At 40.7% G+C, this 27,247-nt stretch overlaps 1 protein-coding gene across 4 annotated transcripts in view; it reads left to right on the top strand.

Annotated features, from left to right (window-relative positions):
* Positions 1-7,811, top strand: part of PPM1A (protein phosphatase, Mg2+/Mn2+ dependent 1A) — a 34,547-nt gene extending 26,736 nt beyond the window's left edge. For all 4 annotated transcript variants that reach the window (XM_068148955.1, XM_068148956.1, XM_068148954.1 and 1 more), the window contains one exon: positions 291-7,811. In XM_068148955.1, coding sequence (XP_068005056.1) covers positions 291-320 — 30 coding nt within the window. In that variant the 3' untranslated portion in view covers positions 321-7,811. The remainder of the gene's footprint in view (positions 1-290) is intronic.
* The last annotated feature ends 19,436 nt before the right edge of the window (positions 7,812-27,247 follow it).

Here is a 27,247-nt window from a genome sequence, read left to right as displayed (position 1 = left end):
TTGCCTCTAACTGCTCTGGGAATGCTTTTGAATAATGCCCCTGGAATATTGTTTTGGGAGTTGATCAGACTGTAACAAAACATTTGGTTGGCTTTTGATATGTCTTGGGTACTAATGCTTCATTAATTTGTAGGTTTTAGGTACTTTTCTTAAGTGCTATTTATGAAAGGAGAGAGAAAACAGACTCCTAAAATGATTTAAGTCTCTACCCTTTTCAGTCTGGATTATCCAGAAACTGCTGTAACTGTGGGCTGTCCAGACTTTAAAGGGTTCCTTCTTTTTTCTTTAAGGATTCTGCCTCAACTGATGATATGTGGTAAAACTGCTCATCTAGCTGTGGAGTTCACGTTTCACCCTTCAAATGAAAGTGCAGCCCAACCTCAGTGACCCTTCTTAACATCCATCCTGAACCTTAATTAAAGAAGGGAATATGATGTTGGTGAGAGTGACTACAGCAGTACGACGTCTAGCCCAGGAACTGATCTTTTTTGTAAAACAGACTTCTGTAAACGTGATTTCAAACCATAATTCATGTTGTAAATCAGACTCCAGCAATTTATGTTGTATGATTTTTGTTTTTGTAAAGTGCAATTGTCTTTGTACAAAATGCTCATATTTAATTATGAACTGCTTTAAATCACTATAAAGGTTAGAAGAAATGTTTGGCTTGTGTGATGCAACAATATATATCCCTTTAAATTCATGTTGTGGTTTTGGATTGCAAGGAGCAGCAGCCTAGCCAGCTAGGTGCTCAAGAGGTGCACAAAACTGTAAAGATCATTTTTCTTTGTTTTACATGAAAGCTGATCTTGTGGGTGATTTACTAGAAATTACAGTGTGTGAATTTGCTTGGCAATGGAAAAATAACTTGGGTAGTGCACATTCTTCAACAAACATGTATCATTTCCTTGGATGCACTCCTGCTCTCACATCAAGTTAGAGGGAGTTCTGATTTTTTTACTTCAGTGGGAGTCATGCCCCATTAATAGTATCATGTTCATACATGTACCAACCTTGGGATTAGAATGCCTTGATTCTTTGCACCTCTTGTTGTTCTTTTCATTAACCCTTACCTGAAACTACTAATCACTGAGCATGAACAGGCAGCTTTCTACATACAGTAGGAGTCTGCAGCATTTTTTACAATCCTGATTGGCTGGGTCTGCTGCTGTTCCAAGTAAAATACTTTGAATTCCATTTTATCAATAAAGCTTGATTTAACAAACAAGAAATTTATCCATAAATGTGTAATTCCTTTTTTCCTGCCTTTGAAAATGTCAGTGCCATTGTAAAGGATCTTTTACTTGTGGAAGACTATTTTTATTAATTGGTAGCCCATTTTTAAAATGGGAAGGATTTTGATTATTGCCCAAGACATAGCCATATGCTAGAGGGTGATGTGGGATTAATCTGTTACCCTATTTTTTACAGGCGTGGGTTTTTTCAGGCTTTTTGGTGGTTTTGTTTTTTCCTCCCCACTGAAGATGTGCATCGATTTGAATTTGCCTACTGTTTGATAAAAATACATTTGTCAAAGCCTGACAATCTTTAACATTTTCTGGTGTGTGTTTTTAATTGACCCACTTACTTAGAATGAGAGGCTAGTGGTTAAACAGTACTTGTGATTTGAGATATAGCATGTTGACAATATTTAACTGTTTGTTGTTTAAAATTCTAATTTAAAATTTTACAAGGTAATAAACTAATTTTAAGCTTAGCTTTCTCCCATTGAGCATACGGAAAATTAAGTTTGAGTCAGTCGTGTTTGCAAAACTGCTGTTTTGTGCACCTTGTATCGTCTTTTTGGTTGGGAATATTGTATTTAATATGTAGTTTACTCATTTAGTAGGCAGATTCCCCCAAAAGGAAAATCAGTACAACAAGTAGATTGTAACATTTACTGCAGTTAAACAGAATCAGAACTTGGTGTATAATTACTTTTTGATAGGAAAATGTAGTACAATGCATTTTGCTATATTTGTCTTTCCCTAACTTTGAAATATACATATTTGTATATATAGCCTTAAAACTAATGCAGAGTTAGGGAACACTGAACAGTGGAAAAAGTAATTTATAGTGTCTTGGAACTAAGTATAGTATATACCAGCAAACTTTTCTTTTATCCCTCTTGTCGATGTGGGGTGCTTAAACGTAACTTCATTGTATTCAGTTTGTAATCTGTTCAAGCATGAATGAAGAAAACCTAAGCACTATTTGTATTTATAAATTTATAGCAATTTTTGCTTAAAGAACCAGTTCCTTACCTGCCTATGAATAAATGCTTAAAATGTCTAATTTTGTTGTAGAGTGCAAAACTATAATAATGTTAAGTTATAGCTTCACAGGCACCTAATTAACAAGCATATTTAATATAAATACATGGCGTATTAGTGCAAAAACCTAAGACTAATTTAGGATTAGGCAGATAAAGTTCTGTCCTTTTTTCATAGAGACTCAAGTTTAGTTTTGGAAACTGCAAAACCTTGAACTGGACTGTGGAACCTTTGACTTTTAAACTTTAACAATCGGAAGCAAAACTGTGGTGTGAAAAGCCATACTTCAAACCATAATCACTTAAACGGTCTCAGTTGAGAAATTATCTCTTTGATGCCTCTCCTGGGGAGGTCTCCTAAAGGTTAGAAAGAAAATAATTCTCCTGTTGCTACAGGTGATGTAGCCAGGTTTGAGGGTAGTGGAAGAAAGGCTATTTCAGGCCTTTCTCTCTCCCGCCTACGATCAGCGTGTTGAGGTCAGAGCACTGAATCTATTCGTATGCATACACTGCCATTTTAGATACAGATTTTGATTACAAAACACACAAATTAAGTAGGTAAAGCATCCTAGAAAAGAGGCAAGCTGTACTTTTCACTGCTCTGAAAAGGAAAAGGCACTTTTGCACCTTTGTGCATCTCCTTCTTGCACCAGAAACGTTTTTTTTTTTATTATATGCTATAAACATTAGCACCTCAGGGGCAAGGCAGCAATTTTTGTGTTTTAATTTTTTTTTAGGTGGTGTTTGCTATTTATTTCCCTCTTGGAAAAAGATCCCTGTGTGACAAAAATGACAATTGTGTGATGTTAAAAAGATGTATTTTTTAAATACATGTTAAAATAGGATGGTCCCAATTTGCTTGTTCTTAAAAGGCAATGACATTTGTAAAGCTACTTTGCTTCGTATGCTGTGCAACTTTGTTTTCCTTCTACGTTTGGCAGCTTCACTGGCTTCAGTTTCTGTGAGTTGTGTTACAGTCAGATTAAATGTTTTCACTGATCGTTCTGGAAGAATACCTGTACTGCTTTATAGACAACTGTTTCAACTAATCCTCACTAATTCAGCATTGAAATAGTGTTCAAGACAGAGGCTTCTAAAATGTTTTTTTGAAACCAATTTTGGATTAACCATATGTAATTACATTAAGTCCTGGATTTGCAAGGCTTTGTGAAGCCATCATATTGATAGTCCCCATTACACATGGTGGGGCAGAAATCCCCAGGTCCCATACAAGCTATGAAGCTAAGGTCTTTTAGCTGGCTTGCTATTACTTAGCCAGGATGCAGCACTGCAAAGACCTTGATGTGTGGCCATCATTTGTTTTAATCTTCTGGTGGAAGTGAGAATCTGAGAGAGAAATTTAATCTGTTTGTCATTAAACGCTGCTGAATCGCTGCAATCCTAGGTTGTGTCATAGCAGCAAGGTGCCTGATGAATATTAAACAGTAGATGAGTAATGGTAGCACTTCCCCTGATCATGCATGCAGGTGCCAAAGCTAATCATTTTAACATGTACTTATGACAAATCGAGTTCAGCACCTATTAAATTGTTTGTGGCAGAGCTGCTACTGTCTTAGTACTATATGTTAAACTGAGCTGTTTTGCTCAGACTCAAGTAGGTGATTTAACCAAAATTGGAGGCCAGTTTTCACTTCATTTGATTCCCTGAGAAGAATCCCATCTTGATTTGATACAGTGGGATAGGGTAGACTTCCTATTGCATTTAAATTTTTAGTGATTTAGGAACTAAGGACATGGTTTCATGATTGACTGGTAGTGGGACTCAGCTATTGCTATGAGTTTGTCACAGCTGGGTAAATTGATAACCCAGCTATGGGGTGCTGGCACAAGGGCAGGATGCAGAGTGGGTAGATGGGAAAAGAGCAAAGGAATGGTTGCACCTCCCCTTCTGACACAGTTTGGGAAACCACACCCTAGGCACAGGTAAACAGTTGACCTGCATAGAGTATTGAAGCCTTTGCAAATCTTCACTTTTTACTGAAGACAAACATTCTGCTTACATAAACATTCTTTCTTAGAACTGGAATCAGGAGGCTTTGGTTTTGATGTCATCTTATGAGTTCCATGCTGACAAACTTCTGTTTGCTTTCTCTAAACATCTATAGCTCTGTCCTGTGGGATAGTCAGCATGGCTGTCACAATCAGGTTAATGATACAGTTCTTGCAGCTTACCTTATTGCAGTGTACACCAGGATTTCATCACACTGAGAAGTTCACCTTTATTTCTACCTGCACCTTCTTGAATTGCTTTTATGCACAGATGATTTGGTATATTTAAATTTCTTGATGGTTGAACTTGTCTGTGTCTGAACCAGGCTAGCCTTTAGTAAAATACTACCCTTCTGCTCATTTAGCAAATACAGTGTTTTAATATAAACCTGATGTACCTTGCAGAACTTCAGAAATACAAAACTCTGTAAAGCCATACCTGACATTTTTCTGTAGACAATGCAATTGTCAGTTCATGAGCTGTGACAATAACATCTAGATAACTAGGATAGCTCCTTGTTCCTACTGCTACATGTCTGGGATGAGTCTTTATATACCAATACAGTGAGTCTCCACTTGGCTGGATAAGGCCTTTAAATCTTCAAGTGTTAAAAAAGAGGCTCTGCACATGAATTTCTAGGAGCATAAAATTCTTGCTATAAGCTCTAAAAATGGAACAACATTTTAAAGTAACAAACATTCTGGGGTTTGACCTTGTCTGTGAAATACCCATCAGATAATCCAGTCTTTTGTTTGAACACTCTGCAGGTCTCTGCAGACCCAGGCTTGAGAAGCACTCTGGAGTCTTATTTTCCTGAATACCATTGCTTTGTAAATGAGGTAGCAGTCACCTGGACGGTAGCATTTATTCACAGAAGGTCAGGAAGCTGCAGGAGAACTTAAAGGTGGTCTTTCCTCTCATGGACTGCTAAATACTTTCCAAGTGGAAACAAAGAGCATACAATATGCTGGAGGTTGTTTGCATTATTGCCTGCTGAAAACTTCTTTCCAGAAAAATTACAAATACTTTTCCTATTATTACATGAAAAAAAAAAAACCAAAACCAAGTGGCTGGGAGGTTAATCTCCTGGTTGTGCCAGAGTTGCTCCCTATAGTGACCACAGTTCTGTGTATTCCTTGCTTTATCTACATTTTTACCAAATGTTCCTTTTGAGTAGCAATAAACTAGATCTTACCACTGCTGCATAGACATGCTTCTGAAGAAGTCTTTGCTTCGAAGCGAAGAGAACATGAGTGTCGACAGTGTTTCAGGAAAGGGTTTTGGGGGAAGCTTGCTTTAAGTGCAGCAGCAGAACCAAAACTCTTAGCCTTTGAAACCACAAAATTTGGAGAAGTGGGCTTCACTTTAAAAATGCCTCTTACAGAATTTATGAAATAATTCTGGAACTGGAGAAACTTCAGTAGAGGGGGGAGGATAAGAGGTCAGTTTCTAGACTGTATATTGCTTTATGGCTAGCCAGATTCTTACACTTTTACTGATTCCTGCTCAAATACTTTTTGAAATATCATTAGATCTCTACTTTTTTCCTTCCTACCACCCTCTCCCCCCACCCAAGGAAAGGAAGATAAAACCAATGGTCCTTACTACTGTGTAACCAGCCATTTCTTTGCAAGGCTGAGAGCTGAGTCAGACAGTAACATCTTCCTGTAAGAGCACTACATCTGCTCTTCTCAGTAACACCAAACCAAAGCTGAAATTCACTTTTGTTGGTGGGAGTGTGGCATTTTCACAGCCAAAGCAGGTGGAACTCTACATGCATTGTGAGTGAGACTCCAGACTTGAAGGAGGTGCCATTGTTGTTTCTTTTGAGAAATACCCTTGAGAAGGAAAATGAGAAAACTGAGACTGGTGGGCCATAAAGCATTACATACTTTAACTTCTGTCAATGCCTATAGATTAAGGTTCAGAGTTTAATTTCACTTGCATAACTGAATTCAACCCAGTCTGAGCAGTGGAAAGCCTGAGTAGCTGGTTTCATTTTCACTGCTGCAATTTCAGGCTGAAGCAGTCTTCATGCACAGACTATGGGAGGAAATGAAGACAGTCATAGGAAAATCAGGCACATACTTATCCTTACATTCTGCTGACTTTGATGGAATTTCATTCACAACATACAGTTGGCATGTGTTGTTGGAACCTTAGCTGTCCCACTGCCCTTTGAATGAAAAATAAATGTAGTCTTCATTCAATTTTTGTTTTGAAAAAAAGCTTTTCAAAGCCAAGGGGAAGAAGGTAGTAATGGTAAAGCAAAATGTTAGATTAATTGGATAGCAATTTCATAATTCTTTAAACATGTCAGTCAGTGGGTTGGTTTTTTCTTTTCTTCTTTCTTCTTATAAAGCATCAGAAGGGCACAGTTTAAGAGGTTCAGTCTTTGATATAGTGCTTTTAGCCATAAAGAACAAATAAAAAGGTGAAACCCAAAATGAGTTACCTACAAAGGATGGAAGAGTAATGAGACTAAAAATCTAGGAATAAATGTGTGGAATTTGCATAGTGCAATTTCCATGTCCAGTGATGAACCTTCTGTGAGGATCTTTGTCACACTTTTTTTAGGAGAACTTCTTATTTTGCTGGGTGTTTGTTAGCAGACTGGTGAGTCTGCTGCAATGTGAAATTTCCAGGCTTAAATTAAGATGGCCATTACACAAGAGAGATCCCAGTACCTGAGATGCTGCAGTACCTGTTAGCACAGGTACCATTCTGTGGGTTAATGCCATGCAACTCTTTGATGCTGGAAGTTGGGATTTCCTAGCAAATGTTTGCCAATGGTGTGATTCACAATGACCTTGAGTACCAAGAGTTAAGTTGTATTTATTAACTAGATCTAACTCTTTGGTGCCAGGAATCTAGTTTTTGGAGTAAGTGCTGAATTATGCTAATGTTCTTGACAAATTGTGCCAGGTAGTTCGCTACTCGGAAAACTAAATTACCAATGATGAAGGATTAATGAGAGGCAAAAGCCTAGATTCTCCTAGCCAGGGAGTAATGGATATGTGCAACATCTGAGGTTTGATTTCCACAACTGACTGCTTTCTAATCTTTCAAAGCACAGATTTTGGTTTCTAGTATCTGTCTTGTTACTAAGACCATGTACAAACATGCTGAATTAGAGAGTTTTTACCTGTCTCCTCACAGAATTGACTCCACATCGTCTCATAAGAGTCTGGTTTGTAGTGACATGCTGTGCCTGTCTTTTTAGAAAATTCATGACCTCTTTATATCTATTTTGTGGAAAGTGTAACTTTTTTCATTGATGACTTGTATAAATGTGTGTTACGAATGGAGAGATTTAAGCTTGAAAAGCATGTTTGCAGATTACTCAGCTTCATTATGGAGTTTATAAATTTAACAGAGTAATATACCAGAGCATAACTATTTTCCTTAAGTAGAATGTATAACAATATATAATAAATTATTCTCCACATAGTTCACCCACTACTTACAGTTTTACACAATTCAAACTGTGTGTTTACAGAAAGTTCAATAAATGTCTATTTTGTACTATGTACAGATTCCTGGTCCCAAAGAAAATGTGTGAACTTAGTTTCTAATTTCACTTTAATTTTTGAGATGGTAATTATTTTCTCCTCCCCCCCCCCCCCACCTCCCCCTGATGTTTTGTTTGGGGGCTTTTTGTGTTTGTTGTTTTGGGGGGGTTTGGTCGTTTGGTTTTGGTGGTGTTTTGGGTTTGGTTGGTTGAGGGGTTTATGTTTTAGAATCAGTTGAAGAAACCACGTTATGCCTGTCGATGGTGGAGGCTTGCATTGGAGCAAATGGGAATTGGAACTATTTCTAATCTACACAAGTGATTCCACTAAATAAAACAGGCAATTGCATCGTGTGTGTGTGTATGAGTGGTTTGCTACAACCTGTTTTCAAAGCTTGTCAAATTGTCACTGATCTATGAACCTCTCTGGCCTCCATCTGTTCTTCCATTCAGACTAGTTAAATTAAAATGGAAGATTGAGTGCTTAATTAATTTTTAGTCACAATAATAATAAAAAAAAAAATCCTCCTTTTCACTGTTTTCCCCCTTGCATTTTGAGATTCCAAGATAAAGCAGCATGTGCTTGGCTCCAGCCACAGTGTTCCCTAGAGGCCACTTGGTCTGGAGTTTTCAAGAGAACTCAGGACTGATGAGGATGCTAAACTTTGGGAAAACCAAGTCAACAGGAGCAAATGTATTTGTATCTTCTGCCCTGATACAGTACTGTGAAATACAGGATAGGCTGTTGGTAAATTTCTGAGAATTTAAGGATGCTATAGGCTAAAATACCAGGGCCTTGTGTGTACAAGGCATGATGTTTTTAAACTGAAAGAGGGAAGATTCCAACTAGATATAAGGACGACATTTTATACAGAAGGTGGTGAAACTCTGTCACTGGTTGCCCAGAGAAGTAGTAGGTATATGACCCATCTCTGGAAATGTTCAAGGACAAGTTGGATGGGGCTGTGAACAACCTGCTCGAGTTGAAGATGCCCCTGCTGACTGCAGGGGGTTGTACTACATGATCTTTAAAAGTTCCATCCAACACAAAGTATTCTGTGATTCTATGAAATCTTTATGCTGGTTTTAGCCTGTATGAGTTGAAGGGATAATGAGCCTGTATGCTATTGCTTCATGTTTACCTTCCCAGGAAATCTTTAGAGGTGGAGAGCTAGCAGGATTCTGTCATAAACTATACAAGTTAAACCTGAGGAGGATGAAAGAGCTTAATCTGTCTCCTGTGACCTGGAGCAAAATTGTGTTTTCAAAAGGTTCAGCCCCATCCCTTTAAGGCTTAAAAACTGCAGCTACTGAGTTGTCTGGCAAAATAAGGGAATATTTCCTGTGGGTGAAAAATTTGAAGTTCACAATATGAGTGATTGGTAGTCTTAATTCACATTAATAGAGCAAACATGGGGCATGAAGTGTATCCCTTGGTTTTGTATCTTGAAGTTTATGAAAAGCATGTTTTAGCCTATCTAATTAGAAATTTACATCGTAGTGTATTTTTTCTTGAAGGCAAAAAATAATACACCTCTGCTTAGCATTGTGTGTTAATTTAAAAGTATGGAAGTTTTAAAATCTTGACATGTAATAATAAATTTGAATGTTATTGGAGCTGTTCAGATAGGAATGTCAAGCTAATTTAAGGTGCCCACTGTGACTGAATTTAATCAGACAGTATCTACATGGGCTAATTTAGAAGATGTGGAAGCCTGCAGCCCAGTTAAATCATTTAATTGATGTCAATTTTAGATTTCAGCATTTTTTAAAGTAATGTAAGAGTTTATTCTGATGTGCCATTCAGCAGGAATGAAGGTGAAGTTGGCAAAGGGTAGCAAGAAGGATTGTTTACAGGTACTGACAGAAGTAGATCAGTTATCCCTATGTACAGAAGAGAGGCTGCACATTGAGAGCAGCAGGTGTGTGGCTCTCATTTGTGAGTTTGCAGGACTAGAGTTCATCTTCATAGATTTATTAAGCTGAGTTGTACTTACCAATTTTAGTGCAAAATTTCCAGTGTTTTTAGTGAAAGTGGGAGAGCTTAAAATGATCTGCAGCCTTTCAACATTCCTGTTTATGAGACACAACCACAAGAAGGATTTTCTTTTTCCCATTAGCAGCTTTTTCTGGTGTTCATCCTCTACTTTAGGAAAATATTTGGTAGCCACATTTTTAATCCTTTTAAACAGGGTGGAAAACCTTTCTATAACCACTTAGACCTGTCTTTGATTAAAAGTTTGCTGAATAGGCATTTAGACCAGTGAGTTTATTTATACAGTAGAGTGAATATAAAGTGAATACAATTAGCTATATGTTTTCTTGTCTTTACCTCTATTCCTTAGTAGTAGAAGTGTGTGTCCAGTCTCCTGCTGAATCTCTATCATCTTGGAGAAGCTACATCATGGCTTTTTACTCTGTCATAGTATGTCAGAGTTTGCTGATGGCTTGTGACTATCAAGAGTAAGTTGATGAGAACAGTCATCTCCCTCTGAAACTTGAATCTTGTCCCATAAACTATAACAAGGAACAATTTATGTGTATAATTTACTTCACCCAAATAATTTGAGGTATGTTACCAGCATTAAAAAAAAAAAAAAAAAAAAAAAAAGGCATTTAAGGAAAGAAAATCTTCTCTGATCTGCTTTTACAAAAGTCTGTGGAGTCCCTAGACTTAAGTTCTAGACAGTAGGAATAAGATATTTGGACATGGCTGGCATCCAGGTCTTTGAGAGATGAGCTTTTTTATACTGCATTTCCTAATTATCCAAATTACCTTTTCCAAAAAGCCAGCAGCCTTTCAGAAGTACTCCTCTAGAAGAGTAATTTGTTTGTTTTGAAGTGCTCACCCCTGTCATATATATAGTGGGAGTCTATTACCTGAAGAATATCAAATGACACAATCATTCTGAAGCCCAGTATATTTTACTTGATATTATAAGTGCCCTGAAGTGGTCACTTGCTGTTGTTGCCATATTTTGTTTATTTGGGAGATTTAAATGCTCATCTTCAGCTTTTTTGGTTATTGTTGACGCATAGTAATGAACTGGAGACTGGCAATATATCAGAATTCAGTTTCAGGGGGAAAAAAATAATTAAAGAAAAGAAGGCTGATTTTATAAGGTTTTTATTGAAAATAATAGCAATGAAATTTACATAATGGATTGGAATAAGTATTTAATTAACAAAGTGTATTAACTTAATGCTTTTATATGTTTAAAATTTGCAGGACTTTAAATATCAGAACTTTATTGCTCTGTAAGAAACATTCACAGGCAGCCAGCCTAATAGGTCTGAGTCTTGCTTCAGTTTCAGATATCAAGCTGAGGGTGAGGGTCTCAATTTACCTCATGGACATGAGTTCAGTGCTAGCAGAAGACTGCTCCAGGCCCCAGGCTGGCTGTTACTATACGATAGGTAACACCAAGGTTTCGTATTACAATTTGATAAGAGCTGTACTTGTCATATCACCTTGTTTCTAGGTAGACTGTAACCTTCAGCCTAATTTCTACATTCCTTGTATAAACAAATCAGTTGGGTCTTGTTCTTGTGGTTGGTTCTTGCTTTGCATGTAGTGAAGCACATTCCTTCTGCCACCTCACATACACCCAGTCCCTTTGATTTCCCTTCCCTTCCTTCTCTTTTTGGCCTGAAGCTGCCAGACTATCCTACAAAGTTCTGCAAACTCTCTGGGTGGTGTTAGAGTTCCTCTTCCATCTTCTGTGTGCATTTTCTATATTGTCTTGTATTTGGAATAGTCCACGCTAGATTTTTAGACCGCATGGTCTAACAGGGTTTGAGGCTCTTAGTTGCACTGATAAAAGGCTAAATTGTTCACAGGACACTGACTCATGATGTAGTGTGAGTGCCTTGTCTCAGCCTATGTGGCCATGCATAGACATTTAGTCCATTTCTCCTCAGTAAATCCCACGTTGGCACAGCCCTGCAGCATACAATGAACATTGGGTCCCAGCTAAAGCCAGTGAGCTTCTGTCATGTTTAAATGTAAGTCTATTCATGTGTTTTTGTGTTGCTGGACCCACAGTTCATTTTGTCTATGGTTTCTATGGGTGCTTCTGAAAGAAGGAAAGAAAAGCAAAGGAAGACACAATTGTACAGTCTACATTAGCTAAGGCAAGGAAAATTAGTGGAGTGATTTTTGGTCCTTTGTTGTTTTCTTCTTTACTTAGTATTGCTTTACTTCAAAAGGTTTTTGCACCATTACTTGAAAAATGTGTTTAGTGAACTAGTGCTGGTGTATCATGTTCTCTATGCTTGAACATAGAAGATTTCACCTCAACATGAGGAGTAACTTCTTTACAGTGAGGGTGACAAAGCACTGAAACAGGCTGCCCAGAGAACTTGTGGAGTCTCCTTCTCTGGACACATTCAAAATCCATCTGGATGCATTCCTGTGCAGACTACCCTAGGTGATCCTGCTTTGGCAGTGGGGTGAGACCCAATTATCTCTGGGGGTTCCTTTCAGTCTCTAATGTTCTGTGATTCTGTGAAGAGTGTGTTTTCAGGTGATGTAATAATCCCTGTGACCCAATTTAAGTGTGTTCTGGAAGTCATGGTCTCCAAGCTTATTCCCAGTTCATTGAACCATAAGAGTCATTTAGGATGGAAAAGACCTTTAACATTATTGAGTCCAGCCCAATGCTATCAAGTCCACCACTAAACCATGTCCCTCAGCACCACATCTACGCATCATTCAAATACCTCCAGGGACGGTGACTCCACCACTTCCCTGGGCTATCCATTCCTATGCTTAAAAAACACTTTCAGTGAAGAAATATTTCCAAATACCAAACCTCTACCACCCCTGACACAACTTCAGGCCATTTGCCTTAATGCTATTGCATGTTACTTAGGACAAGACTGCCCCCCACCTTGCTACAACCTACTTTCAGGTAGTTACAGAGAAGATCACCAATGAGCCTCCTTTTCTCCACAATAAACAAGCCCAGTTCCCTCAGTCACTCTTCATAAGCCTCATGTTCTAGACTCTTCACCATCTCCATTTCCCTTCTTTGGACACACTCCAGCATCTCAATGTCTTTCTTGTAGTGAAGGGTCCAAAACTGGCTTCACCAGCACCAATTACAAGAGCACAATCACTTCCCTAATCCTCTGGCCGTACTTTCTGTTACAATTCCTTCCTCTTCATCAGTTTAAAAAAGTTTTTATATCATTAGCATAAATATCTTATGTGCTTTCAGCACTGATGGAGAGAGCAGACTCAACATGTGTCACAAAACCAAGAACTTTTCTTGTTCTCCCACTGTAACGAAGATGATGGAAACAGCTATTGGAAGCAGAGCCTCTCCCAAGCAGTAACATAGATTCACTTTTTGGTGTCTGCTGGAGCATCATAAGTTTTAATATTGTCACTTGTTTGCTACCCAAATCATACTCAGTGATGCTTTCCTGTATTTGAATCTTCTGCTCACTGGGAGAGAAACCCTTTGTTCTTATAGGTGGTGCTGGCTCACACTGTCTAAGCAGTTTAACTGGGCAGTAATTACAAAACCTGAAGGGTGCAAGCATAGAACAGGAGACTCTGGCAGTCGGATATACCAAACAAAACTCTCCCCACTTCACCAGTCCTAATTCTCCTGTACTTCTAGCTAGAGAAAACCTTAAGACAAAGACGCTGGGCAGCTCAAGCCTCCAGGCCAGCTGTCTCTTTTGACATATATTTCATTAGGCAGTTGCAGTTCCTGCATTACACACGTTCTTTGTCTATTACATCGTGACCCCTAGCACAGCTGGTGATGTTTTTTTGAAAGGGAGGAGGAAAAATGAGGTTGGTCTGGTTTGATCTTGTGGAAATCAAATCTTTACGAAAAGAAAACCAATGCTTTCCTCTCCTGGACTGAAGAACAGCTGGGAGGAGCTTTTTCCATCGGTCTCCTTTTGCTAGCCACCATGAGGATCTTGGGCCAGGAACCCTCATATGTATTAGCTAGGAGATGATGTAGCTGTTTATCTTTTGTCGTGCATAGAGAGGGTCATTGACTCCATTCAGCTGAAGGCCTTCTGTAATCAATTTTCAAAACAGTCTGAGGTCGTTGCATGCTGTGCCCTACGGCAACCCAAGGATTTCTATATCGTGTGCTTTGACCTGATTCTTTTCCCCCCTCTCTCCCAGCATCCTGAGGTAGATCTGCCATGCTTTGTTGTTGCTTGCAAGTGTTCTGGGGGGGGGGGGGTTGGGGTGGTAGAGAGTTGATTTGATTTTTTAATTAATGTTTCAAAATCTACATGTAGCACCAGCTTTTGGCTTTCCACCTCCCAGCCTTTGGTGCCATTGCCCTGAATTACAGCCCTGATGGGCTTTTCCATGATGTGTTTCAACTGTATTGGACCTATTCTGGCACCACATTCACAAAAATATTTGCAAAGCCACAAGGCCAGACCACGGGTTCTCTAAGATGTATAGAAAATAGACATTTTGAGTCATGCTCCTTGCTTCATTGCAAGAGACTGAGACGAAGCAATCACTTGGCATAAATCTCTGATCTAAGCCAGTTAACTGAGCATTGCACTCAGAATGTTTTGGTTTTGTTTGATACCTGCATGAGTTGAAACATTTGTATGAATCCATCCATGCTTTGCAAACAAACAGAAACAGAAAATGCAGAAAATATTGTTGGAGTCCTCACAGCAGAGCTTTATAAATGAAAGAAATTCACACAAATGAAGTGCAGGGGAAAAATGCAGTGAAAAGAACCTTAGAATAGGGAAACATGGTAAGTGTTATTTACCTAGATTAAATGTATGTTATTTCTCTATATTAAATTATGCAATAGGTGCAAATATTAATCTAACTATAAAAAAAGATTAATATTTGCACCTATTTCATTCTTGTGGTTAATATTTGATAGAAGTGGAGGATAAAAAGGATCAATACTTTTCTAAATATAGTTTGTCAAACCAGCTTATTCCTGTATAAATGTCAAATATGGTCTGTGTTTAAATGAAGTCACCCTGTTGTCAAGAACAGACATAAAAAAGTCTCAAGACATTACTCAAGCAAACACATGCCTACGTTGCAGTATCATTTAGGAGCACAATGTCTAATTGCAAAAGTGCTGTTGAGCACTGTATTAGGAATTTTCTCCAGTAGCGAATCAGCTAGTTCCTTTGCAGCAGTGAACAATGGAGAACTGACCTAAATACACACAATTATGCAGGAAATTTTGCTTTGGGGCACAAAATGGAATAGTAGGCTGGGTATGAAAGTTAATTTGAATTTCAGACTAAGTCCCAACTGTTGCATAAAGGAGAGTCAAAGGAAACTATATTTGAGGGTTTTTTTCCAGCCAGCTGTGAACACTGAACCCTCCTGCAGTAATCTCTTTTTTTATAAATGATACTTGTAAATGCTTGTAAAACTGTCTGTCACTGCTGAAAATTTCTCACCCTCTTTTCTTCTGTGCTTCAAATAATTGTCTGCCAGTTCTCAGGGAGACCTTGTAGAATAGGATGGCCCCTTTCTCCTGGTTAGTGGTGAACGCTGGACCTGGGCTGTTGCCATTAAGTCTGGCTGCTGCAGAACTGAACAGTAGAAAATGTGGTTGGTATGAAGACAAGGTCCAGACATCTCAGCAGTAGAAATTTGGGCAAAAATCTGAGGGTCAATGTGCTGCACTCGCTTTCCCTTTCTCTTTGCAGACAGGGTATGCTTTCCGGAATGAAAAGCAGGAAATAGAGAAACAAGCTAGTGAAAAACAAAACAATCCCAAGTAATGAGTGGGAAGAGCCCACAACTGCCTGTTCATCTCAACTGGTTATAATGAAGAATGATGAAAAATAGCAGAGGAAGTGGAAGAGAAAACAAAAAATATAAATATTCACGGAAAGTTTACAGAAAAATAAAATAGATTTAATAGAAAATTACTAAAAAAACCAAAAGCTGGTGGTCTCCTATTTATCTACAGGCTGAATCTATAGCCTGATAAAAAAACTTGCATTTACAGTGTACTCCAAAAGTCAGGGTATTGCAACACGGTAAACCTGCACCTGGGGCCTGAAATACTTCTTACTGAGCAAAAGCCTTCACCTTGGCATGCCAAAGCCTTTCCAAGGGCAGAATGTCTCTAATTCTGCTCGTTGGCTGTAACACAGTGCTGCTGCTTTTGAGCTAGGCAGTGAGAGGTGGTGGGGTGGGACAGACAGACATGCTGTTGTCATGTCAGGGACCCAAGTGAACTGAAAACTCTGACAATGCTGCAAGGCAGCTTCTTACCCATTTCTGTGCTCTTCCTTTAGGCAGCTGAGGAAAAGCTCTAAAAACAGTTGTGAGGTGACCTCAGGAAAACACAGAGGAGGAGCAGATCTTCATTTGTCCCAGAGGGAAGGCAAAATACTCTTGTATTGCAAGCTACCCCCTGGGGCTGTGCACGTGCCTTGCTCATAGCTTAATTTCTTTCTGAATAATTATGCTTGGCCCCATTTATGTCTTACAGTTCATACAGATGGAGGATATAATAAAGCAATGATGTAATGTCTCCATTTGAAACATCTGCCCACTTCCTCTTCCAGCCTTCAGGTCAGAGGAAGCCATGGAAAAAAGTGAAAATGCTCAAGGACATTCCTCCTGCCTCTTGTCTGATTTCTGCCCTGATAGGGCTTGGACCAATGTTGTTTCAATTAATTTATTTTCTTTTAAAAACACATGTTTGTGAGCATTTCAAAAGCTGGATTCCCTAATCTCTGGTAGATCAGCATGAGTCAGAAGCATCTGCAGGAAGAGCAGAAAGGTGCCTCCGTAGCATATTTCACAGCAACCCATGGGCACGCTCATGTCAGAAGGAGCAGTGCCCTGGCAGGGGTGGGTCAGACAGCAGAAGGGGCTTTAGCAGAAGGTTGTGCTGAGTTCAGCAAAGCTGCCTGCCTGAACAGCTTTCTAAGTCTGTTGTAAGCTGCTACTTTAAGAAGATTCAGAGGAAACAACTTCTGTACTGCTGCCCTCTCCTGAATTTTCTTTGTAGATTTGGCAATGGATTAGAAAGAAAAGGAAAAAGGAAGGGAGGGGGGGAGTACGGGGGGGGGGGGGGGGGGAACTATTACAAAATAATTTTTATGTGTGCAGGAGCATCCTTCTTTTCCTTGCTGAGGACCTCTCCTACAGCACTGCCTGTAACCTCTGGTTGACTGGCCATGCAGTGGGGAGTTCCCATGGCAGATGTCAGCAGAGCTGAGGTTTTGTGGTGGTACTGGAAATCTTCAAGAATCAGTGTACTGGGTATAGTCACAGTGCCAAGAGCACTCTGCTGAGGAGGGGCCACCACTGCTGTAAAGCTCCCAGTGAGCCTGCCTGTGCAAGATAAATCCCCTCCTGCTCCAACAGGGCTTTCATGCATGGTACCTCTCTTGACCTGCTGACAGTGCTCTGCCCAAGGCAAAGGTTGTTTGTCTTTTGTGCCATGAGGACATGTGCCTCACTCATGGTCAATTTGGTGTCCAACAGGACCCACAGGTACTTCTATGCAAGGCTGTTTCCCAGCCAGTATGTGCCCAGCCTGTGCTGATGGTGAAGAGTTGTTCCTCCCCTGTGCAAGACTTCACATTTTGTTCTGCTGAACTTCAGGAGAATGCTGTTAACTTGCTTCAACATCCTGTCAAGGTTCTCTTTGAACAGCAGCTCAACCCTCTGGTGTAACCACCAAGCCTCCAAGTTTTATGCCACTTGCAAACTTGCTGAGGGTACACTCTTTCCTGTCACCCAGGTCAGTAATAAAGAGGTTAAGCCATTTTGACCCCTATATTGATCCCTGGGGTACATCACTTGCCCAAGTGCAACGTGTGAGTCATGATGTAGTAACCTTTCCCCAGCACACCTTTCTGATTGGAGGCCAGAGTAGAGGCAGTGAACTGCCATTTTTAAGAGACCAAATTTGGAGAAGGACCACAGGAAAGCATGGCCAGAGTGTACCATGTATTCATTGGGAACCAGAACTGCTTTTGAAAAGAAACAACTGGGAACTCCCACTGCCTCCACTCTAAGCATAGGTGAGGCAGCAGAGGCTGGGGGGGTGTAGGCTGAAGTTGAACAAGGAAGAATTTCTCCCCTCTAGCATCCAGGACTTGTTTTGCTTATTGCTTCTGCTTTTCAGGGAAGAAAAGCAATGAGAAGTGTTGGAAGAATCAGGGTTTATCTGGCATAATTTTCTCCATAATTTTATTCTCATCTGTGTGATCTGTGATCTTGGGATCTTTCTGGGACTGAAAGACGGGACACATCTTTGACTGAGATGGGTAAAAATGGACTGCTCTTGTCCATGCAGCGGCTTGTGTGCTATGTAGACAGGGCTAAACAAAGAGCATCCCAGCTCCCTTCATCCCCTTATTCATCCATACCTGGACTTGATACATCTAAACAAATCAAAGGACAGGAGCTGCAACCTAAAGTAATCCCACTCCTCACTTTCCCCTCATTACTATTGTCACTGCTTGCTTTAGAGCAGAGCCCAGGGGCATATGTCATGGATCAGCCCTGGCCTGGGAGAGTTCCTGGATGCACACAAAAGGACAGGTCCTGCATGGCATGGATGCAACAGGCAAATTCCAGGAGGTTTAGTGAAACAAAGAGGCAGCGTCATGGGTGCCACGAGACCTGGGTTTTCAGGCATTGCTATAGCTGCACCTGATTCCGAATGCAGCCATCAACAAAGTTCCAGGCAACTCTGTGCACAAAAGGCCAGACTGAATCCAGCAGCAATGGGACAATCTTATACTGATAGTTGGGAAGGGAGAAGGTGAAAGCTGCTTGAGTTGACCACCCACCATCGGCACTGAGGACCCTGACAGATAAAATTCATGTAACAGCACAAATCAGTGTGGCTGCGCACAGCTGTGGGCTCCTGCAAGTGCAGCTGCCTGCCAGCACTGCTGCCCTGCTCAGGGGTTTGTGTGGCTGTTCTGATTTGAGTTAGAGTAGAACTAATTCTGCTCAGTGATTTGACTTTCCAACTCAGTCTCTACTCAGTGATGGCACTTTCTGAAGTTAATAGTGTGTTTTTGCAGGCAGTGCCTGTTTCTGGCAACAATAGCATTGGTTGTTTATAGTTAGTTCCAAGGACTGGGATACAGACAGGCTCTTGCTTATACTTGCTCCTATGCAGATCATGGTTACTGCTAAATCTTGTGTCCCTTGTTGGGGGTGCAGAGGCGAAGGTCACACCTGCAGGGAGGAGTCGACAGGACAGGTAAACTAAACTGACCAGCAAGGGATTCCATCCTGTAATACCTCATATTCAGTATGAAGCTGAGGGATCACAAAGGTCAAGCCTCTTCTTCAGTGACTGGCATCTGATGAGCATTCTGCCCATTCTGCATTCAATCCCAATCCATGAGTTCCTGAACTCAGTTCCTAAATCCTGGTCCTGCATCTATTTCCCATGCACTCTGAATCCAGTCTAGGACTTGCCCAGTGTGTGCCACACAGCATCAGGGGTGACAGTGATGTAACTGCCATCAGGAGAGTTGTGTTCAATATCAGCTAATGATAATTGCATATATATTTGTACCTATTTAATTTTACTGTTATTATTTTCATTAAAGCTTTTTCACATTTCTTTTCCAATGCATCTCTCTCCCTTATTCCCTTTCTCTTCCCCTTAGGGAGGGTAAGGACTAATAGAGACCATCTGTAATCCCTGTAGTGGCCAGCCCAGACCTGACCCTTGACAATGACCCACAATGCCTGTCACCAGAGGACCTGTCCAGTCACCTGGGGTTAGAGGCAGGGAGCACTAATACCCTTTGTTCACTGGATAAATTCTATTTCCCTTCCCACTGTGCTAAGCCACTTGTCAATGTAACATTATACCCAGGGCAGAGACGTACAAAGGGGCTGTAGTGGAGACTGGTAAATTTCAGTCCTTTTCTTGTGAATGGGGTGGTCACAAGAGATGGGCTGAAGCAATGCACCTGGTGTAAATAATTGCATGCTTGAAATGAGGTGAAAGAGCTGAAGGCAAGCTAGATACCAGGTGATTGTCTTAGATAGCAAAGTAAGGACTTTTCATGCAGGAAAAACAAATGCCCTGCTCGGGAGTATGCTGGTGAGGAAATTATTAATATTTTCACTTTTCTTTCTCATTCTTTCCTTGAGTTTTGTGGAGGTTTGTTCACTCTCTGCTATTGTTCCCTTTTGTTCTCATTCCCAAAGTAGGGGCTGCCTTGGGAAAGGAACCCCACAGTGGCTCATTCTGACCAAGATTGTATTTCAAATAACCTGGGTCTCTGTTTTTTTCAAGACTCTTTCGATCTACAAGTTACCTTTTAAATGATTGAAGCAAGAATCTGAACAGTACAGTAACACTGTACTCTCTCTTTTGAGAAGAAAAAGAGGATGGAATCTGGGGGGCTGTCTTCATACACCTTGGTGCTCAGTAATGTATGTACACACAGGAAAACATTCATCCAGTTCCACAGAATCAGAGAATCATTTAGGTCAGAAAAGACCTTTAAGAGTCTAATTGTTAACCCAGCACTGCCAAGTCCATTACTAAACGATGTCACTAAGTGCCAGATATACACATCGTTTAAATACCTCCAGGGATGATGCCTCCACCACTTGGAGGGAACTTCATTCCACCTGGGCAGTCCAGTGTTTGACATCCCTTTCTGTGAAGAAATTTTTTCCCAATGTCCAACTTAAGCCTCCTGTGGTGCATCTTGAGGCTGTTCCTCTTGTCCTATCACTTGTTGCCTGGGAGCAGAGACCAACCTCCACTTCTTTCTGGAAGCTGTATCCTTCTTCCACAGGTGAGAAGAAAGGTGTATCTGTACTCGGTGTTTCTCCTGTCCTGGGGGTTGTGCTACAGTAAGCCGCATGATTTCTTTCCAAAAGTTCAATTACACCAGTTGCCTTTGGACTGATACAGAAGCTTTTGATCCTTGGGCAACAAACCTCCATCTCCAGAAGAGATCAAGAAGAGCTTTCATGATGCTTCCACGTCACTTCTAGACACAGTAATACAGGGGAGGACACCCTGAGGACAAGCACACAAAGCTTTGATCAACTTCCCAGTGGTGGATTAGTAAAAGGGCTGGTTGATATGTGCCCCTGCTTGGGTTCTGGGAAATCTGCTGTGTGTTGGTGCTTTTCCAGGTGAATTTTTTTGACCCTGAAATGAAGAACAAGATAGAACAGGCATTATGGAGATAAGGCTAATGATGGGAGGTAACTCAGCCCATTAGGAAGGATTATTTATAACCCTTTAAACCAGAGAAATGTAAATTCTCACATAAAGCTTTTAATTTCTATCTTGTCATCTTCTCTTCATGTGTCTTACTATACCAATTTTAGTATAGAGCACCAGAATAACAGTGGTCATTGTACATTTTCCCACTGTATGATATTTTATTAATCTATTTATCTAACAGAGTTCTTCCCTCCCCCTTCCCTATTTCCTTCTCCCCCAGTAATCATTGTAACTCAAGGGGAAAGAGTCAGGATTCTGGCAAAACCTGTTTCTAACTATACAAGTGAAATCCTGCCCTACTGACACCCCTGGCACATTTGCATCGCCTTTATTTGGGCCAGAGTCTCACCAAATGCAGACTTTAAATTGTATTTCTGTGTCTGATTCTTGGAATGAAGACAAGAAAAAGAAAAATTCAGTTTTGAGGGACTTACTGTCCCAGAGCATGTGTTGGAGAACTGACCCTTTTGAAACTGGAGTCAGCAGCACTAGAGCAGTTAAACGTTGGCAGATCAGCTGCTTTACCTCCCCAAATCTGAAGCCACTTGAGAGAGCCAAGGCAGATTTGTTTGATCCTTAACAGGAGCCGTGGCTACCTTATTCATTGTGCAACATCTACTTTCACAAAGCACGCTTCAAAACAGAGTGTTTAGAGGACAAATAGACCCCTTTAAAAGTACTTTATTGCTTTTTCGTGTTTGAAAAGTTTGGGAAAGCAGAGAGGCTGGGGAAACCTGGACTATTCCCCCCCTCACAATGTTATTTAGCTCTTGTCATGCTCTGTTTATCCGTGTAGCCATTACGAGCGACTAATGCAACAACACAGCACTGAGCACGGCTCTCCCTGGGGCTGGGGATCTCATGTCAGGAGGGTAGGATCCAATTCACATGGAGATGGAGACATTAAATCTTTTTACTCAATGTCTTGTCAAGAAAAGCCAATCTGCCTGCTATCAAATGCACGGAGAGCCCCCCAGCCCATGAAAACAGTTTTATGTGCTCGTTGATACAGAATAGATTGTCACTAAACCTTTCAGGCACTGTTGTCAAGGTCAATAATACCGAGCTATTTTAGCACAAAAGGGGGGTAAAAAAGGAATTCTGTCAAGATGTGACCTTTAAAAGACCTCTCTTTGGAGAATCAAAACAAAACAGTAGTGGAAAGGAGTTTTGGTGGTTTTTTTTACCTTTGGGCTTATCTAAACTGGGAGTAACTACACATATTAGCAAGGAAACAGCTCAAGAAACTTTTTAGTTAGTAGCAAGATCTTACCAACCAACATGGTAAACAGGGCCCTAACAGGTGAGTTCATGCAAAAATGCTCAAAATTCATTTTCCCATCTGTGATTTTTAGCAGGATTCAGCTAGTGGGACAAAGAGATTGCACATCCAGTAGTATGTGCCCTTCCCTCACACTCCTGTCACCCTATGGTTCTTCTCTGCAGGTTTCAAATCAGACAGATGGTATTCTCAGCAAGGACCACACCTGCCTCTGCACGGCCTCGGGTCTTGGATGGAGGCTTTGGGCACTGTGGTGCCATGAATCATTTTGGGGGGATCACACATATGTCTGCATATTGGACAAAATCTTCAGCCATGGAGAAGGCAAAGCATAGGCAGTGCAGGGGTCTTTACCAGCCTCACTGTTTGGTGAAAGCAGTTCAGCTGTTTTAATCTTTCTTAACTCACTACTGGGCCAGTTCCTGGTGATGGTACATACCTAAGAACTTAGCTCCTTTTCTTCTTTCATCCAGCCCTTCTTAGGTTGGACATTAGGGCAAATGCTTTTCTGTAGTTTTCTGATTAATGTAAGCAAACTTCATTGTCCTGTTTAGGAATTTGCCACTACCAAATACAGATCAGAACACAACCTTACAACCATTTTTTTAAGGTATGCAATTATTTCATCACTGCTTTTATCAGAATGAGGACAGTGCTACATGTCAACCAGTGACTCCCTGCCAAGTTCTTTATCTCACACATTACATTAGCCATCACCTACAAACATTACTGTGGTCAATAAAAAGATCTGATATGCAAAATCACCAGGCTAGTTAGCTGTGCTTGGGAAGAGCAATAGGTAGGACAAGTAGTGTATCGAAGAAGCACTTTTTCCAGCCAGCAAAAATAAGTCATTGCGTACTTTGCTTCAGGGAGCTAATTTTTCATGTGCCACCAACACTGGCTTTTTTTGCATGACTTGCTCTGTATTGTGGCATATGCAGCAAGCCCTTCTTCCTTCCTCTATATAACATTTGTTTTAGGCTGGCATAAATACATCTCTGGAAGTCTGGAGAGAAGAAGGTTTAAAGGTTCATGCATTCTCCTAAAAAGCTGTTTTTTCATGGTGTGCTCAGAGCTGCGGTCCTGCAGCCTGAAAGCAAAATCCCACCTGCTTCTGAAATCTTGTGTTTACCTCAATAGTAGTCCATCCTGCTTGCCTTGACCTTTCTCTTCAAGGTCTTATCCTCAGCAGTAGCAGTGGCAACCACAGATCTCATGTTTCTAGTACTGGACAGGACATTAAGGTGACTATTTCCTAAAGAGCTAACATATACTTTTAAATTCCTTTCAAGGTGAGAAGAGTTAGAGCTTCAGAAGTGCTGGCAGAATCCATTTAGCAAGTGACAGAAGTTCCCTCCATCAACCCAGGCAGGCAGTGCAGAGTAACTGGGAGCATCTCTATCAGCATGACATTTGCACACAAACCAAGCAGGTTTTGTCTGAACAGTTCCTCTTGTTCTGACTGTCCCAAACCCTCCATCAAATCTAATGCTGCTGAGGGCTGACCACTCCCTTGGAGTGTGAAAATTAACCATGTGAAAAAGGAATTTTAACCATTACATTTTAACCATTACTTTTTTTGTAATTTATCAATCTCTATCAATTCCAATAGAGATCAGGGATTGCAGCTATGTGATCGTTGCTTGGATGAGAGGACTGTCAAGAGACAGTCTTTTGTCTTTTTGCACAGTTAGGCAATATTAGGATTAGAAGCTATCAGCAAGAAGCTGGCTCAGAGATCACCTGAACAACACCTTTGAAACTGAGACTGAAATTATTTTTCCATCCCAAGTCCTTCACTCTTGGCCACTTAATTTTCTGTGGGAGAAGATAGACTCAAGTTAACAGCTACTGATGTTCTTCAGCTCATCAGCTTGGCCTTATCCCAGCAGCAAAATCCATGGCTCAGGATTGTCCCACACCAGGTTCAGTTCCAGGCTGCATTGTAAAATTCCTCTCCCTTACCTTTTGGAGCAGGGCAATGACAGTGTTCAACTGCAAAGTATTTCTTGGGTCACTGAGCTAAACTTTCTGCCACAGGGAACCAAGTCCTGTAATCCTGTTGATAGACAAAGGCATACACAAAAAGTGAAGTGGCCATTAGTCTTGTTGGATTATCTCCTAGCATATAAATAGACAGGCATATACAAGGGTGACGAATTCAGAGAAGTGAGTAAGCATAAGATAGCAACATTGCTGTAGCTTGGGAACATCCAGACTATGTGTGCTGTTCAGTGCCAGCTGAGATGAAAAATGATGGCTTTATTAGGTCAGCTAAGATACACCCACACAACACAGCTTTTGATAAAACAAGCAAATACAGACAGTGCTACCTAACAGAAATATTCCATAAGCTCCACACATTATACTTGCAAAGGAGAGGCCGTATGTACAATTACATGATAAAGTTTAACTGAATATCTGAGCTCTGCCAGGGTCCTGAACCATGAAAGCTGCAGATACTTATAAATGTCAGCAAGATCTCCAGTGGAACTGTAACATTGGTATTTACTTCAGGAGTTCATTACTATTTATTAATGTACAAGCTCATAGATTTGAAAGTATAAATAGATGGAGGAATTTTCTGTGGACACTGAAAGCATGATTTGGAATACATAAGTCTGGGAGGCAAGTGGAGTATCTGATGCATAGGAAATGTTAAACAAAGGCTTTTTCTTGGAAATCGTTTTATATGCTCTAGTTCAGTTTATATTTCCACCATCACAAGCAGGCCCCAACCACAAGCAAGGAGGAATTACATAACTTTTGATTATATTTCCATTATTTCAGTTGATGTATTTGGAAGAGCTTGATAAATTAATCTCGACTTGTGGTCCAGTTCACAAAACTTTGTTGTCCAGTTTACATTCCTGCATTTACAGAACTTACAGTGGCATGCACTTCAACTTGGCAAACGGTGTCTCCATTGAACCTCACCTGTGCCAAGCACTTCCTACCTTCTAACACCTGTTCACAGGCTGCTACAGACCAGGAACTCAGTGTCCACAGCAAGAAGGGGACTACATTAGGTTTATGCAAGATGAAAGATTTGCCTTGTCAGGGGTGAGTGGCTGACTGCTGTCTTCCTCCTCCCCCATATATGCTAAAAAAAAACCCAGGGTGAACAATGTGTCATTGAGAGAATTACACCTCTGATCTTGTCATGCATGAATACATTTGGTTGCACTCTTATCTGTTTGCTTTTCACCAGTGAGTTATCTTTAACATATTTCCTTAAATAAAATAAAAAATTCTAATATGGTGGATTTTACATCCAAAATTATTCTTTCTTCTTTTTGCCTCTGCTACTCATTACCCACAGGTTTTCCTTAGTTTCTCAGGATTTCTAGCTTACCCACTAGTTTATATCAGTTCTTCAGATCATCTGTCCCCAGAAGTAAACAAGGTTCAGCTTCAAAAAGTGCAAAAGAAGTTGTCATTTTCTCTCCAGGTTTCCAGCCACTTTAGCTCCTTCATATTATCTCCCTGACCTCACTGTCAAGTCTCATGTATTCTCCACGGCCCTACAAGCAGTAGCAGCTCATGCCATTGCAGCACAGTGTCACAGTTCTTGCTGACTTCAAAGCTTTCCCCACCCCCATGCCAGATGCTGCTGGCCATCCTGTTCCACAATCAACATTGCAGAAGGCCCCTTGCACAGCAGAAAAGCTGTGAGCAGCTGCAGGCTGCCACACCACAGGTTCATGTGTGGTCCTGCCCAGCTCTTTTCTGCATAGGGCATGCCAAGCTGTTAGCCCTCCTCCTCAGCTTCATGCTATGCTGTAACAGCACTGGCTCGCAACTGCCTTCATCACTAAAAAGGGGCAGCAAAATTGCGTGCAAATCTCCTCTTAGTTTGCTGTGGTCAGTAGGTTATAGCACCATGTTCTTCAGCATCATTTTCTGAAGCCAGGAATTTCTAGTTTACAGTCACCAGAGACAACCCTGGGCCATCAAATTCCTGTAGACCAACCAAATCCATAACTACACTGGAGGATTTTAGGAAATCTCTGGACCTGTAGGGAAGATGTTAAGTATGTGTACAGAAATACTCCACTAGCAGCAGCTCTCTGGAGCTCCTGATATGTTAAATGGAGAGCACCGAGCAAAACAAAGGCAAATGATTAAGGAGCAGATGCTGCCTTCACAGGCAAATGAGTATCTGAGAAGCAGGGAGACAATACAAGAGGGGCTTTAAGAACAACACAGTACACACAGCTCTGATCCCCAGAGATCATCAGGGTCCCTAGGTAAAATAGGGAGAAAGATTTAGCTGTAAAATCTCTCAACCAAGGCAAATATCAACTAAATAAACAAATAATCACTGGCCCAGCTATTTCAGAAAGTTGTGGATTGCATGGATTTAGTTGAGTTGTTCATAAAAAGCTATTTTGCCTTTAACAAAATCAAATATTTCACTTTTTGTGAGAATTTTTCATTTCAAGGTTGGTTTTTTTTTTAATTTTATTTTAAGAGAAATCATGTCAAGGAGTTTTGAAGAAAACCAATAAAGAAACCATTGCTCCTTTTATAAATGAAAGTTGAAATCTCAGTGGATGCAGTGAATGGGAAGAGGGTCAGGTCCTTAGGGTCTGATTTTCCCCTGGCCAAGACCAGTGACTCAGGGGGCTGAGCAGGAGCAGCCACATCTTCCTGCAAAGCAATCTGCCCCATAAGTGACTCCATATAGATGACAAAACCAACAGTGTCTGAGAAGACAGAGGGAGATATACTGGGAGAGAGTGGGCAGCCACAGACTGAATGATGGGCAGTCTAATCTGGATGTAGAAGTAAGGGATGGATTCTGAAAGATGACTGAAGAACAAAGAACTGAGAAGGTCAAGGGAACAGCAGACTATAATCATGAGTGGTGCATGCTAGCATGACATCCATTAGCCATTTTCATTAAAGATTATGCTTGGCTCAGTTGAGTAGAACATGTCTGTTC

Source organism: Melanerpes formicivorus, unplaced genomic scaffold (assembly GCF_026170545.1).
Source record: "Melanerpes formicivorus ecotype bairdi unplaced genomic scaffold, bMelFor1.0.p_v2 SCAF_17, whole genome shotgun sequence".
Lineage (NCBI taxonomy): Eukaryota > Metazoa > Chordata > Aves > Piciformes > Picidae > Melanerpes > Melanerpes formicivorus.
This window is presented reverse-complemented; position numbering and strand designations above follow the sequence as displayed.